Source organism: Podarcis raffonei, chromosome 13 (assembly GCF_027172205.1).
Source record: "Podarcis raffonei isolate rPodRaf1 chromosome 13, rPodRaf1.pri, whole genome shotgun sequence".
Taxonomy (NCBI): Eukaryota; Metazoa; Chordata; class Lepidosauria; order Squamata; family Lacertidae; genus Podarcis; species Podarcis raffonei.
In genome coordinates this window covers 4,956,785-4,973,932 of record NC_070614.1, presented here as the reverse complement: position 1 = coordinate 4,973,932, position 17,148 = coordinate 4,956,785, and the positions used below count along the sequence as shown (strand labels likewise).

General features: G+C 41.0%; 1 protein-coding gene across 3 annotated transcripts in view; it reads right to left on the bottom strand.

The window, feature by feature from the left end:
- Positions 1-621: 621 nt before the first annotated feature.
- Positions 622-17,148, bottom strand: part of TMEM245 (transmembrane protein 245) — a 53,839-nt gene continuing 37,312 nt past the window's right edge. For 2 of the 3 annotated variants that reach the window (XM_053363003.1, XM_053363004.1), the window contains 5 exons: positions 16,673-16,818; positions 10,201-10,301; positions 9,551-9,725; positions 7,966-8,160; positions 4,746-5,757 (listed from right to left, as the gene is read on the bottom strand). In XM_053363003.1, the coding sequence (XP_053218978.1) occupies positions 5,712-5,757; positions 7,966-8,160; positions 9,551-9,725; positions 10,201-10,301; positions 16,673-16,818 (663 nt within the window). In that variant the 3' untranslated portion in view covers positions 4,746-5,711. Of the gene's footprint in view, positions 1,660-4,745; positions 5,758-7,965; positions 8,161-9,550; positions 9,726-10,200; positions 10,302-16,672; positions 16,819-17,148 lie in introns of those variants that run through there. The other variant, XR_008327353.1, reaches the window with a different exon arrangement.

Genomic DNA, 17,148 nt, shown 5'->3' with positions numbered 1-17,148 from the left:
AGACTAACAGTAGACTAACAGTAGACTACATACCCCTGGGGCTGGGGGGAAATGGTTGTTTTGGGAAGAGTCCCAGGAAACTGGTTGGAAGCAGTTGCAGCAGAGCTTATGTTGACTGGTGGTGATGGGCTCTCTGTTGCATGCTTGGAACTGGTGCCCCAAACTGATCTTCTTGAGTTGAGTGTGAAGGTCTGTCCTTGGTTTCCTGGTCACATTTGTTGGTGGGCGATCCAACCCTAAGTGGAGTGGCTACCTCAGGCTATCACTGCACTGAGGTCCAAGTCAATGTGATCCTCAAGCAGGGATGCTGAATACAAGCACGGGGTGGAGTGGATTCTTTATTAAAAACAAAAGTTCTAGAGAGCTCACCAGAAACCCTGCCACTTGGCAGGGCTGGTCTGAAAGAGCAGAAGTCTCTCTCCTGGGAGAACCATGATTGTGCCCGGCTTGTGGGGAAGTGCTATCCTTAAGGCTCTGGAAAGCCCTCTGGGAGTTGCAGCCAAACACCTACAAAGTTTCCAAGTGAAATGTCAACATCTAACTTACTTAAACATTTATAGCAACAGTTGTAGGGTCAGACCCAAATTCTTTAAACTTTTAAAGAATGCACCAAGCCTGCAATAGTTTTTAGACATTCAATGTAGAATTTTATTTGGAAAAATATCATTTGTAAAGGTGTGAAGCTTAAATATATACCATGATAAAAGCTTATCATAAATGCTCTAGGTCAGACTACAAAAAATAAAATATTCCCAGTAGTGAAAGTCGTGTGCATTTTTAGGTATGGTCTTGTGCATTTGGCATCCAAGCCACCAATCTCCAATGTTATCCCCCAATAGCAGCTTCATTCATTCTTCTACCAGAAATGAAATCAATGACTAGGCTTTAATATACTTGTAGATAAAATTTCTACTCAGTTCATACAAGTCTTCCCACATTTTGATGATGTGATACCCGTGTCTTTAATAAAGCAACTGGAAGATTATATTTTGAGGTTTAGTAAACTAGGGCTTCTTCACGTACGGTAAGTTTTTTTAAAGAAAACTTCACACACATTAAGATTGTTTTTCCTGGGTGCTCAATATTGTGTGAAAAATGTATGTGCCTTTCTACTACATGTGCATTTTTCCTGTATAAATGTTGCACAAATTTGCCACAAACTATGGCTTCCAAAACACATATTACGAGAAACACATTGGCATATGCTTCACTGTACAGTGTACACAGTTTTTCAAAAGTAGTATCTTGGGTGAAGTAGTACTCAGTCAGAACATACAATCTGCAGTCTAAAGAAATGGTTTAATATTTAAGGTGAAAGCTTGAATGCAAATTTGCTCATGTTCTGTCTCCAAAATTTTATGTAATTTATTTAAGTTGCAATACACTAAGAACACTTTAAAAGAGCTAATTGTTTTTAACCTTGAGGCAAATCAAGTTTCACTGTAAAAAGAGGTAAGCTAGCCAGTCAGTCTCACAATGTAAGTAGTTTTCACTGTTTCAAAATGTCAGTATTTTAACATTTTACTTCCCATCTAAAATTCAGGATTCTTAAAGAGTATTTTCAATATCCTTTTAAAAAATTAGTTATACCTAATGCCATGCAATAGTTCTCTACTGAAGGGGCTTCTTTGCAGTAGGCATAAAGTTGATTTCTGGTATCTGCAAAACAATAACCCAAGCTGCTTAGTGGGAAACAAACCAATTCCATTCATGGACCATAGTGTAATGGGCAGCTACAGACAAGAGTACGAATAATATGATAACAAAGATGGTAAAATGTTTGAGTACCCAGCATCGTACACTGTGAGAGTACATTCCAAAATACTTTAGCTGAAAAATGTGGTTTTATGCCACTATTCCATAAGAGCACTTTCATTTGGTCTGCAATCCTAAACCCACTTATCAGGGAGTAAAGTTCACTGCATTCAGTGGTCTTACTTTTGGTAGTTATGCATTGGACTGCATTACTAGTTAGCAGAATTTTGTCTGACAGTTAATGTCCTCAGAAAATACTCCTTACTTTTATCACGCAGGTGTCACAAAACTTCAAAATTTCAAGGATACATGATAGTAAATATGGTCCGCTAAAATGATCTGAAGGTTTAACATAACTCAGTTGTATACACAAGGTACATACAGATTTACACCATAGAAATGGTCCCCAAATATTTTTGTTACCTCTGTAAGTTTCCTAGTAACTGGAAATGCTAACTTGTTTCTCCAGAATTCTGATGACCATGTGACATTATTATTATAGCCATAAAATACATTCAGAAAGCCACAATGAACCATGTGTACTCTTAAATGTTGAAAGGAAGGGAAAATTGTCAGACTTTGGGCTGTCCTGTATTTTAGAAGGGAAATCTATTAGAGACACTGTCTCTCTAATCCAGTGGTGTCCAAACTTTTTTCAAAGAGGGCCAGATTTGATGAAGTGAAGGGGCCGCGGGAGACAACCAAAGTTTTTGGCCTTTATTTTTAGAATTGAAGTTGTTAAGCTTTTTTTTTTTTTTTGCAGTTGTTAACAATTACAGTCGTACCTTGGATTTTGAACGCCTTGAGGGTCGAACATTTTGGCTCCCAAATGCCTCGACCACGGAAGTGAGTGTTCTAGTTTGCAAACTTTTTTTGGAAGCTAGACATCTGATGCGGCTTCCAATTGAGTGCAGGAAGCTCCCTGCAGCCAACCAGAAGCCATGCCTTGGTTTTCAAACATTTTCAGAAGTTGAATGGACTTCTAGAACAGATTCTGTTCAAGAACCAAGATAAAACTGTATGAGGAAAATAACGAAGTGGCTAGGAAGTGGTTTACTGGATTTGAAATCCAATTCTTGTCACTTTTAGTATTGCTGACTTTGATTAAAAGCTATCTGTGAAAAATATTCTGGCAAACTGAAAATAAACATAGTTCTTACAAAATTACGAAGTCTTTTAATATGAGCTCACCATTAAAAACCCAAAACAAATGTGGCCAAATATTTCCTACAGGCAGGCTGAAGCAATTAGGCAGATTTTGCTCATGAATCGGCCTTAGGCAAGACAACCAACTGGAGGCAGGGTATACTCAAAGGCAATTCACGCTCCAAGAGTGGCATGGGAGCTGCTTTTGCATGGCGGATGCCAATGCCACTTCAATAATATTGAAGTTGGATGCATTGCTCTGACGAAAGAGAGGCCACATAAACAGCTCCTGTGCCATGCTAGTAACCAATGGACCCCTCCTTTACATAGATATTAACATAATGGATCATAACTGAGTGTTAAACCAATCTTGCATATGAATAAAGAACAATTTTGAAGAAAACAAAGTGCACACTTTATTTTTAAATAATGTTATGTGTGGGTCAGAGCAGAGACCATTGCAGAAGAGGTATTTCCTCCTGCATGAAAGGGAAATGTCTCATCTAATATGCTACCTGCTACTTCAGGTTTTCATAAGTAACCTATTTAAGGACAACCGTACCCCAAACAGACCCAGAAACTGAAATATACATTTCCACTGCCATCTGTTCACAGTAATGGCATTTCCATTCATCTTTTATTAATGCCAATGTTAAATCAGACACAGATATTGTCAACTGTTCCTTTTCACCAATGGAAGGAAATATAACTCTTGAGCTACAATGCTACTGTGCTCATTTATTTCAACGTATGCAAAAGCTAACTTGACCCCAGAACCTTCTAGTCTGAAGGATTCAACTTGCTAAGTCAAGAAATAAATACAAACTCCAGTGTTCAAAACAAACTTTACAAAAGTAGCCTCAAAACAGGCACGTGATAGTTTGTACCTACAACTTGTGAAATACGGACATTAAAATATGCAATTCTTCCAATGACTGGATTCATTTCCCAAACACATCAAGGTATTTATGCACGATTTCATTTTAGCTTCTCCACATACAAGTTTCAATCCAGTCCACAAGGAGTGCGGTGTAGAGGCACAACTACAGGAGAGTCAGAGTCCTGCTTCCTCCTTCCACCCTCTGAAGGAACAGATACCACACAAGGTCATTGTGGTGAATGGGAGGGCCTGTGTTGTGTCTCCCAAAGTCCCAGCTAGATAGCCATCCCCACACAGTTAGAGAACGAGAACCCAGTACGTTCCTGGATTAAGCAGGTGTGTTTAGGCCTCACGTCCTCTGCAGCTGCCAAGTTTCATGATGCATCTGCACCCATCTGTGTGTGTTGCGGGTGGGGAGCGAGAGAAGAGGGCTTCATTATACCTTGTGGGGTTTCTTCTGCATGCAGGCACTGAACTGCAATTGACTGGATTTAACCCATAACATAACAGATATTTTTTATAACACCTTCAAATGAAAACCAACCAACCAATCAACCAACCTAATATAGTCCATCACAAGGTTTTTTTTATAACCACTAATGTGTACAGGATCAAACCCTTTAGTTACCATATAGTCTGATGCTGACAGATTTCATGTACTGGAAGCTATATGGATATGAAATGCATGCAATGGGTGCACTAGTGTAGGAACTCGAGACTAAACGTAGAAGCAGACACTTTGATATTATGGTTTTACTTTAAGTAAGTATAACCATTAAAAGTGCTTTGTCTTAATCCATTCATTAAACAAGTATTTTTGAGTGTCTTTAGCTTGTCACCTCTTAACCACCAAATCACAATTATTTTCTTTGGTGCTTACAAATCAATATTTCAAGTCAAAAACCTTTAGCCAGCATGGAACATTCCTGTGCTATATGCTTTAGCTCACAGACATTTTTTAAAAAAAACCAACAACTCGATGCTGACAGTCACATTCCTCAGTAACATACCCAGAGAATCTATAGAACAGATTTCTCTTTCCACCCTGATTCATTACTCTGTTAATACCTTTAAAAATACAATGTAAACAACATCCTATTCTTCATCACTAGTAAGAGCTAGATAGATTAATCCAGTGCTACATTTCCTAGAAAATATTAAAGCACCTTCATAAATTTGCACAAATTATTTTGAGTACATTGTCTGTTTTTACTTTAGTGCACTGATTATGCTTCATCAGTAGAGAAATTTGCTTGAACTGAGATTAGATGAAAAAGTTTAGTTACAAAGCTGTTTTAAATAACCACCACCCCAAGCCATACTGCAAAGAATTCTCTAAGTCTGTTATATAGCCACCACTGATATAGCATCCTGACAAGACTAATATTGCTGTCTTACTAATAGCTGATTAAAAGGTGACTATGAAGTTGCAATAAGGCATCCTTCATAAAGCAGCACAAAATTATACTTAACTTTTAGCAGGTGCTAGACTTTAATGGTTTAATAGCTATACCTCCTTGAGACAAGAATATTCTAAGAGCAAAAGCTGTGGGAACTGAACACCTAGAATCTAATTACGCAGGTAGCAAAAAATATTAATATCAAATTTGAATTTACAACAGGCTCCGACCTGGAATCAAGTCAACAAAACTTGATGCAAGGTGTGGTTTTTTAAGAGGAATTATTTGGCAAACCAGGCACCCAAATCCCAGGTCTGTGTAATAAGCAAACAAGAGGCAGCAGACACTTCCACTTACAAAGGAAATGTGCGTGACCTAAGGCAACGTGTGTCAACAGGGATGCTCAACAGGGAATGCTGCATCAGTGAAAGCTGCCAGGAGGCACAGCTGGAGAAGGGATCCAAGGCCACGACTCTCCTGAGCTCAAGGCTCGCTTAAGAAAGAGGAGTTCTTCCTAAATACTCCATGTGTCATTCCGTGGCAGTTTTCTGTTCCTCAGGACTTTCTCTAGAAGACCTGTAAAGGGAAAAGGTCACTTTGCTGGTATCAAAACTTTCAGTAAAAATAAAGGATAAAATATTTATGAATCCTTGGAGCAACCAGTTGTTTTTTTAGCTTCCACAAAAAGATACAAGGAAATGGAGAGTATTTGGAGGGGGTGTGTGTGTGAGAAGAGTTATCCAAAATTTGAACTGACCAGAGGTCCTCCTTGTGACCACTGAATCTCAAATTTAAACTACAATGCAGGATTCCTGAATTTAATATTATACTTGAAATGAACTTGCGAAAAAGACCCAACATTTATTGTTAAATATGGCTGCAGTTAAAGGAATAGCTTGAAATAAATATAATCAATTTTAAAATAATGAGCACCCATGTATTTTGACACTCATTTATCTACTGTCTTGTTAACAGATTTCTTCTGCATATGCTGTTAAGTCTGTCCACTTAGGCATTGGTACAAAAAAAATTATTAAAATTTGTTACACTATTTATTTATTAGAATTGACATCCATTTCTGGCATCTCACTTGTGCAACAACCACCTGCTTGTGCAAACAGGATTTTCCTCCCCTCCCCCGTCATCTGCTCAGGAGGTTTGGGGGACACTTCGGAGCAGCTGTGGGGGCCAAGGGAAAAGAGAGGAAAGCGAAGTCCTGTCATCACCTCTGATAGCACAATGTTGGATCTTGACCTGCATTTACACCGGGGCTCTATTTATATCCTCACAACAATCTGCAAGATAGGATAGGCTGAGCGATAAGGAGTTGTCCAAGAGAACCCAGTGAGTTAGCATCTCTTGACTTAATATACCGTATTTTTCGCTCTATAGGACGCACCGGCGCAAAGGACGCACCTAGTTTTTAGAGGAGAAAAACAAGTAAAAAATATTCTGAATCAAATGTTGTATAAACTACTGCATTTAATAAACAACCAGCACTCCGTCTCCCTCTTCTGCCTTCAGGGACAGCCTCTCTAGCCTCTGCAGGGCAGTGGGGTGCCTTCACCCAGCTGTCCTGTGGAGGCTTTGCGCAGCCTTCCCGAAGCTAGAACAGCTTCAGGCTGCAGGCTGCTGTCTGCAAGCCTTGGGAGCCTGGCGGGAACTCCCGCCGGGCTCCAAAAGCTTGCGGACATCTGCCCAAAGCCTGGGGTGCACTGCGGAGCGCTCCCACTGCGGGGCACTCCCACCGCGCTCCCAAGGCTTGTGGATAGCTTTCTGAAGCCTGGAGAGCGAGAGGGGTCAGTGCGCACCGACCCCTCTCGCTCTCCAGGCTTCAGCGAAAGCCTGCATTCGCTCCATAGGACGCACACACATTTCCCCTTCATTTTTGAAGGGGAAAAAGTGCGTCCTATAGAGCGAAAAATACGGTAACACTCTTAAGCACTGAAACACACTGGTAGTGTAAAACTTGTGCTTTTCAACTCTTTGGAACTTAGCTCCCCCGCCCCTGCTTCTAAACTTATTTTACTATAAGCACCAGGCAGATAGGTGGATATAGAAACTGTGCACACAGCTGCATATTTGCAGCCCACTGATCAACATATACAAATTACGATACTAATAGAACACTGACAGAAGAAGAGAACTGGAACAGGGTGTTTCACACGCCCTTCTCAAGCCAGCCGATCAAGGAAGCAGGTGGAGGAGCTGCTCCCGTCAGAAGCTCCCATGTACTCCAGGCCTCTTCTATATGTATGATCTAGTTGAGATCCCGGCATTGCAGGGGCTTGGACAAGATGACTCTCGCGGGTCCCTTCCATCTCTACAATTTCATAATTCTATTATTCCGTTCCTGTGGCTGCAGAGTCAAATGTCTCTGGATCTGCCTGCTGTAGAATGCACTCCATTCTGCAGAACTGCCTCCCGGTGTCTTGAGGTTTCCAAGGGGGCTGCCCCACAATTTGTGATCTATTATGTCCAGCGTATCATGATTCCTCAGTTGAAACACAACTTCTTCCTCCCCCTTCCCCCTCTCCCCTGCTTGCTGTTTCTTACTAACTAAATTCAGGGATCAAATAGCTAAAGAAGGGCATAATTTAATTACCAGAGACTTTTCTTTTGGATCGGATTGTGCCCCCAAGTGTTTTGGATTTCTAGATATTTCAAATATTTATTATTTCTGCTCTTTGGTTGTTAAAGATAAAGGGAGAGGTCAGTAAACTACAGATTAAAAAATACCGTACTAAGAGACAATAATATGTGACAACTACTGTAGAAGCTTACCGGTATATCTGCAAAGGCCAAGGCATCTGTGATGGCGTGGGCAATGCACTTGTGGGGCTCACAAGCATAGCACTATAGATATTGGAAGCAACCACAAGTGTGCAGAGCAATATGGGTCCTATGATGGCTCCTTCCACTCCTAGGTAATAGGCTCCCCCAGCTACTGCAAGGCCCGTCAGGTATGGGTGGCCCCCTCTGCAATCACAACATGCCCAGTTAAGTTACAATCATATTCTAATTCTAACCCCTTCCCACCAAAAGTTTAGAGAATAAAATTTAGCATTCATTTCCAAGCACACCTTTTAAAGGAACATTTATAAAGGGGTCATATGCCCAAAGTATTAGCTGCATTACAAATATTAAAAGAAGGGTGCTTCCTCTAGGCACAATATATTTCAGTTAAGCTATAACTTTAACATCTATGCAAGATGGTGGAGGGTTTCTGGGGAAACTAAGCAGGCAACTTTGGATAAGGGTCTAAGTGTGTGGAGCACATTGATGGTGTCAGAACAAAACTGTACAACTAACTGCCCACAAGTTATTCCTGCGCCACTCCTGGGATCACTAGACTTCCACACACTGAAAGCACTGCGTGCACAGGGCCTTTGGGTAGGCCTTATGCAAACTGGTCCAGCTTCTTAATGTAATAGATAAGTAATAAAACTAATTTTATGGTTATTGTTATATCTAATAAAAGGTAAAGGTACCCCTGCCCGTACGGGCCAGTCTTGCCAGACTCTAGGGTTGTGTGCCCATCTCACTCTATAGGCCAGGGGCCAGCGCTGTCCGCAGACACTTCTGGGTCACGTGGCCAGCGTGACAAGCTGCATCTGGCGAGCCAGCGCAGCACACGGAACGCCGTTTACCTTCCCGCTGGTAAGCGGTCCCTATTTATCTACTTGCACCCGGGGGTGCTTTCGAACTGCTAGGTTGGCAGGCGCTGGGACCGAGCAATGGGAGCGCACCCCGCCGCGGGGATTCGAACTGCCGACCTTTCGATCGGCAAGCCCTAGGCGCTGAGGCTTTTACCCACAGCGCCACCCGCGTCCCGTTATATCTAATAGTTAAGCACAAAAATTAGTTTTAGATTATGTTGATAATGATAATGATTAAAATTTGTACACCACCCTTCATTCACAGAACTCAGGGCAGTTCACAACATAAATTTACCATAAGATACATAAAATAAGAACAAAAGCAAACCGATAACCCCCCTCCCACAACACATTTTAAAAGGGCACTGCATGTCAATCAGCCAAAGGCTTGGTTGAAGAGGAACGTTTTTGCCTGGTGCCTAAAGGCTTATAAGGAAGACGCCAGGTGAGTCTCCCTGGGAGGAGCATTCCACAAGCAGGGAGCCACTGAAGAAAAGGCCCTGTTCTTGTGTTGCCACCCTTTGATCCTCTCATGGAGGAGGCATGTGAAGAAGGGCCTCAGAGGATGATCTCAGGGTCCGGGTAGGTTCATATGGGGAGAGGAAGTCCTTGACGTATTGTGGTCCTCAGCAGTTTTATATGGGTTTTTAGGTATTGTTACAGAATGATTTTTTCCTATGATAGTAAAGAAGCTATTTTGAAATATTTACCCGGATATATCTGAATAGATTGCTGTGTCTACAAAATATGTTGGCAGCAGATGGCAAACCAAGAGAAGCACAGCTTTGCATCCTTCTCCCTGTACAAGCCAGAGGTCTAGAACAGCAGGGATGGCTGCCCAGTATGTTCCCAGAAATGGAACAACTCCAAGAAGTGCAGCCAGTGCTAAGGATAGAGAAGGGCTGGAGTTAGAAATGACAATTAAAAAACACAATTACGTCAATGGAAATAGTTTCAAAAAATATTGCATCTCTTCACAGCACACAGTTGCATTAACATTCACAGGACTATTTAGATGCAGTGTAACTGATCAAATCAAGAGTGGATAATTTGTCTTGGATTCAAAGTTCCTGGTCGCGCCTTAAGCCATGGACTTACGTCTTTACTCATTTTAAAAGTTATATCCTGCCATTCAGGTGGGAAAAGATGATTCATTATACTGAAGCAAAAGATGGCTAATCTTCCTGGAAAATGGACACCTCATTTAAGGACCAGTGTGTACATGATTCTTTGCTCTGAGCATCAATACATCTATTGCTAAAAACTGGATATGATTTTGAGGCAACTACCAGAAGTGGATACAGTCCTTTTCACTATTACACACAAAAATAAACTCAACCTTGTTTTTTTTATTTCTCACCTGATGGTATGAAGACAATGTTAATTCCAAAGACAGTATGAGTCAGCCAGGTGTACAGTCCATAGAACCCAGCCATTTTGAGGGATGCATCAAACACACCTCTAGAAGGATGAGATAATTCCATATAAAATCTATTAGTTGAGCAGCAGATATGTATTTAAAAAGTGCTAAAACAAACCTTAAAGATCAAAGCTATTTGCTACACAAATGGCACATTAAATGAAGTTTCAGGGCTACTCCCTGCCACAGTTCAGGATAATTTGCTGTTTCCTATTCATTATCTATTCATTTTGTATTTGTGCTTTTATTATTATTTTCAAAATATTATTTTCACAATATTTATTTTATTTTTAAACAAACTTTAAAAAGTAGCTTACCCTGAAATAACAACAAAACCTACTTTAAAAATTAAATGTAGCAGCTCTTAATTGAGCCCTTCCCTCCCCAGTGCTAAGAATACAGATCTTGCGTCTTGGACCTCTCGGAATACCCAATTCTCTACGCAAATATTCTTACAGTCCTAGAAACTGTGAATGTAAGCACTTCATAACCAGTTGTTTGACATTCTTCTGATATAGTGAGTAGTCTTTCTATGTAACAAGAGGGCTTGCATAGTGACTAATACTAGACTGAGCCACAAATGGCGTGGAGCCGCTAGACTTCCTTCAGCAAACCACTCTTCCTTAGCACCCTACTGCCTGCAAAATGGCAACCACACTGATCTAGCTGATGAGGTAGTTGTAAGGATGACAAACATAATGCATGTGAAAAATTTGAAACAAAAAGCATGATACAGACACAATATACGTATGATTAGGGACCAAAATATCACTTAGATTCTATAGTGTTCAGCAGTATATAAATTGCTGCATTAAATAGTAAAGCAAGTATTATTATTAAATGTGCTAAACACTGTAGATTTTTAAAGGTACTACCAGAAAATTATGATTGAAGATTTGACTTGTGTAAGTGTGCCCAACTGAGGGAGGCAGTGGAAGACAGGAGGGCCTGGCGTGCTCTGGTCCATGGGGTCATGAAGAGTCAGACACGACTAAACAACTAAACAACAACAAACAAAAGTGTGCCCAACATCTGTGGTTGAGGGGAAAAGTGATCTAGGCTTCCTAGTTTGCAGCTCTATTGCAAAAGGAATACTGGATAAAACATCTGTGACGGAATCCTCCAGAAAAAAACCTCCTGACCCCCATATTCCTTTGCTAAAGTTACATTTTAGTACCTACACCTTTCTCCGCAAGCACTCCTATCCAGAATGAAATGTGTCTGCCTCAAATATGCAACTTCTAGACATCACATCAGCATTCACAAAATTTTCAAATGCAATTAAAACATAACCCCCCTAAGCCTAGATAGCATTGCTCTACATTTCTGCAAAAGACACAGCCGTGGTGAGTTAAAAAAACATATCTGGAGCTACTCAAGAAATGTGCTATTTGTGCAAATAGAAATGCAAACATTTAAAAATTGTTAATTACTGTAGCTGGGTAGGAATTTGGAAGGTATTGCTGAACTGTAACAAAGAAAACCCTGACAAAGCCAAAGTACTTAAAATAAAATATTAAGTATGTCCAGCCCATTTAAATGGAAAGTTCACTAAACACTATGATTAAAATGTTCCAGTGTGTAAAGTACTTAAAACACAATATTTCTCCGTATTATTATGATGCATCGTTTTAAAAATAGACTATCATCTTTAATCTGGCCTGAGAATTTGATGGAAGACAACAGCTACCCTCTGGAATTAGTGTTTCATCTGAAATTTCAGAAAATATTTCATGATATGAAGCAATTTGAAAACTTTCCTTTGGGCCTTTTATGCAAGAAAAAGAAAAAGTAGGATACCACTTAACTAGAGTTGCAAAAACCTCCATGGGCTAAAAGTTTTACAGTTTCAGCAAAATGTTGAAGGAGCCATTGTTTGGAAAGTATGGATGTTTATAAAGAAAGTTTTATTACTACAGGCTATGTACTCGAAGCCACGGAGATGTTGAGTTCAGAAAAGGAACTTTGCTGATACATGAATTTTCACGTGTCTCAGAGAAATAAAGCAAAGCATTTATCACTCCACAGCATAGTGTAACAGTAACAACTGCTTGGATGTAATTTACTAAAGGCAGAATTACATTCACAGGTGGAGCTCTCTCATTTAGGTACAGCAAAACTTCAACAGCAGCCATCTCAATTATGGCCTATTTCTCAATGAGGTGGTAAAACTGTGTCTGGTAAAACTGCAGACTGCTAGTGGAAGCTCAAAGGACCGGGTGCTCCTCCATGCCCATTCTTTGCACACAGAAAACCAGCATTTCAGGGAGATGGCTAGACTAGAACTCATTTCTCTTAGAAGCCAATTTCTATGTGCATAGAAAGGGTGCCTTGAAGCGCATTCCAATCATGTGAGCCACCAACTGCAGTCTGAAGTGGTGCAGCCCAGAAACAGGTTTATCAATGCGTTTGAGTTCAGCATCTTCAGTGCTGCTGTTTGAAAAGCTACACTTGATAATATTGTTTCCGGAAAGGTTTCACAAAAGATTGAGGTTTAAAATCAGCGAATGTCTAAAAGTGAAGAAATTATTGATGCTAGGAAAAATCGTATACTCCAATGATTTCAGAAAGCTAGCCGGGGAGGGGGTGGGGGAGCAAAAATAGTCCCAAAGCATATATTCTGAACCATCACTCCATCAATACTTGGTTTAACAAGTGCGTGCAAGACAGAGTATAACCTGGGACAATGCAAGAACGCTGTAAGTCCTATTCTTAATTCTACAATTCTCTTGGCACTGAAAGACCATCAAATTGCACGCAGGTTACCAACGTCATTTAACCCATCCAATTAAATGATGTTGAGATTGCAGCCAAGCATTCACGCTGGTTTTCCTTAGCATATTACATGTTTTAAACTTTAATATGCTTGAAGACGAATTGTTTTCTCTGGAGATTGTATCACCATATCATTTCCATCATCATGCTCATTCACTGATTGCAGTGGCTTGATGCAATTATGACAAGTAATCATAATTGATTTCAGTAACCAAGATTAGGTTAAGTTTGCATCAAATTACCTTTAGCATTATGGGCAATTTTGTCTTAGGAAAACTGAGAGTGGTTTAGCAAAGAGATTTTTGGAAACTTTTTTTAAGAGACCACTCTGCCCATTGAGCACAATTGTTTGTGGTTCTTACGGTGGATGAAGAAAATGAAGCAAGCCATAAAACTTTCTCGGAAAGAAAGCACACATGTAAACCTGATCACTGGCTAACATGTTTCGAGCAAAAATACTGATATGGGTATAGGGTCTTCCAGAACTAATTCATCCCCATAAAGAAACATACCCTGCAGTAACTTTAAGCCACAGCCATACGCGTGTGCATGCACTCATGTGAAAATATCGCACACACTAAATTGCACTGAGGCCGTGACAACGTGCAACTTAGTAATGTGCAATATCCCCACCAGAGCAAGCAGAATGGGAGCTTCGGGGAAGAAGGGTCTCGTGCATTCAGGAAGAACAGAGCATGCCACTTAGTGGGAGGACAATGGTTCAGGCAAAAGGTGTGCATGCAACTCAGAGATACACAAGTTCAACAATCTCTGCTTCGGTTGTGCAGAACATAAGACAGGTTAGGTACTGTCCTGTTAGTTTTAAAAATAACTCTATCAAGGAGGCTCCATTTTTACTGAATGGTAAGGTAGTAATGAAAATGAGTGACTGTCATCTGAACCACCCACAGCTAACGGTTTTAACTTTAAAGTCTTAAGCTATAATCAATAACCAGCCTACTGCTGAGGCAATTCATTCTAAACTCTCAAAATACTATACTCTCAGTTTATTGCAGTACACTTTTATAAAAGTGAGAGAAATACTATTAAATGGCAAATTCATCTGGATACAAATTTGGCTGCTTTTGAGTCCCCCAGCTCAAGGCGTTCATTTCCTTGACTGGTAAGGATTCCTTAAACATGCTCTTATTTACACAACAGATGCATCCAACCTGTCTTCTGGCGTCAAGTATGCAATATTCTCATATCCCAATAGTTCACAGAGTGAATAAACTTTTCTGTGACAGGGGAAGGCAACCTTTTCATTTCCTGAAGGCCATGCAGAGTCTCTGGTGTAGACATGCCCACCATATAGTCATGCACACCTCCCACTTCATATCAACATGCATGGGAAGAATTTCCTCTATGAGACTCAGATAGTCATATTACTGAAACCGTGGGAATTTGGAGCCTGCTCCCCACCATGTGACCTGGAAATGTACCATTCACAGTGACTTCAGGTCTTTTTCTAACACACATGGAAGCTTCCAATTCGCTTGGGCTTCAAATGCAACAAATAGTGTACATTTGTTGGAATGACCCTATAGTTTTCCTTAGGGAAGTGGCTAAAAGTGCAACATGCATGGGAGATTCAAAATTCATCTTCTAGAACGGTGTCCAAGAAATACATATTCAATTACAGTGGTGCCTCGCAAGACAAAAATAATCCGTTCCGCGAGTCTCTTCGTCTAGCGGTTTTTTCGTCTTGCGAAGCAACCCTATTAGCGGATTAGCGCTATTAGCGGTTTAGCGGCTATTAAAAGCTTAGCGGCTTAGCGGCTAAAAGGCTATTAGCGGCTTAGCGGCTATTAAAGGCTTAGCGGCTAAAAGGCTATTAGCGGCTTAGCAGCTATTAAAGGCTTAGCGGCTTAGTGGCTAAAAGGCTATTAGCGGCTTAGAAAAAGGGGGGGAGCGAAAAAAATCGCAAGGCTCGCAAGACGTTTTCGTCTTGCGAAGCAAGCCCATAGGGAAAATCGTCTTGCGAAGCAACTAAAAAATGGAAAACCCTTTCATCTAGCGGGTTTTTCGTCTTGCGAGGCATTCGTCTTGTGGGGCACCACTGTATTTGCAACTCCTGTACTTAATTTTTACACTGCAGCCTGTGTTTTTATAATAAGCCTATTAATTCCCCAAAGACAGCAAAAGTTGGCTCCTGGAAAAATGTAAATTGCAACAAACCATTGTTTCTGCAAAAGCAGATGTGAAAGCATTAAGTTGCCTTTTACAGAAGCAGATTCTTCCATTTAGTCAGTACTGTCTAATCTGCAAGTGTTTTTTCCCAGCATAGCAATGTGAGATTCATAACTTGGGAGATGCCTGCAAACAAACTCCTTTCAGATGTGCTGAAAGTCATAATGGAAATACTTTGTAATGAATATGGTCTAGAGACTGATAACCATTAAACTATTCATTACACATAAAATAATAAGCAAACAGCATTAAAAAAATTAACTGTAGCTATAACCATACCCTATGACTAATTGTGATCACCGGTACCAAAAAAATTGATCACTTGTTTCTGCAAAATTGTTTAGCCTTAACATATATACTCCTTTAGTCTCCCTTCCTCCTTTCAAATTGTTCACAACTTCTTCCTCTCTAAACCAGAAAATGGCATGCCCAGCAAGATATATGAACTGAGATATATTCCAGACACGTAGGCTACATCTTTCAAAGCAGAAACTCTACATACCTAGATAGTGCTTTAAAAAGTAAAAATACGATCAAGAATGAAAGATATAGAATAAAACTTCTAGGGGAAATGATTAGGTATTACTTTGGTCAGAAAGTCCCTGAACCCCAAGCTTCGGCTTGCAGGTAATCAACAGGGTGGCATGGGACTTTATTTGGCATGCTCTGGTGACAAAAAGGGAAGGAGGCAGCCAATCCACTGGAGAGGAGCCCAAACAGGGAAAAATGGGAAGCAAAAGGCAGCCCATTTTAAAAGACGGAGCCAATTAAGCAAGCCTAAAAGGGGAAATAGCAAAAGGGGGGAAAGGGTAAAGAGAATAAAACATAGTTTAAAAGAAGTGCAGGGGCAATAGTGAAGAGACTGCTTCATTGAAAGGTAAAGGTGAAGGACCCCTGAAAGTTAAGTCCAGTCGCAAACGACTCTGAGGTTGCAGCGCTCATCTCGCTTTACTGGCCGAGGGAGCCGACGTTTGTCCGCAGACACGTTTTTCCAGGTCATGTGGCCACCATGACTAAGCTGCTTCTGGTGAAACCAGAGCAGCGCACGGAAACGCCCTTTACCTTCCCGCCGGAGCGGTACCTATCTACTTGCACTTTTTGGTGTGCTTTCGAACTGCTAGGTTGGCAGGAGCTGGGACTGAGCAACGGGAGCTCACCCCGTCGTGGGGATTCGAACCGCCAACCTTCCGATCGGCAAGCCCTAGGCTCAGTGGTTTAGACCACAGTGCCACCTGCGTCCCACGCTTCATTGAAAGGCAGAAGCAAAAACTGATCAGGGAGACACCCACATCCCGATAAGTTGTTTCTCCTGCCTTCCTTAGCATGGGAGGAGCCTGAGCCCAACCCAGTGACCTGGAGGAGCAGAAGGAAAATGAATTAACAGAACAAAGAAGGCATACACCAAAACTATACTTAACATACAAGTTGTAAGAAAGTAACAGTGCACCTTATGGCCTCTTCGACAGACTGGCCAACTATATTGGAGGAAGGGCCAGGCTGTGACAAGGGAGTCAGGTTGATCACCCACTTCACTGGCTTGTAGTATTCATCACTGGAACTTAAAAGGTAGAACAATGTGGTCAGGAAAATCACCTGCAAACAGACAAGAAATAAAGCCGCTGAGTGTTAACTAGAAACATACAGTGGAACCTCAGGTTACATACCGTCCTCCTTACTAATGCTTTGGGTAACAAGCTCCACTAACCCGGAAGTAGATGCCCCTAGTTGTGAACTTTGCCCTGGGGTGCGAGCGGAAGTCGTGCACCAGCAGGAGGCCCCATTAGTGAAAGGGCGCCTCATGTTAAGAATGGTTTCGGCTTAAGAACGGACCTCTGGAACGAATTAAGTTTGTAACTGGAGGTACCACTGTAGCATGATGGGGGTGGGGAAGAGTGCAATTCTGCTTTGCACCTCTTAATATAA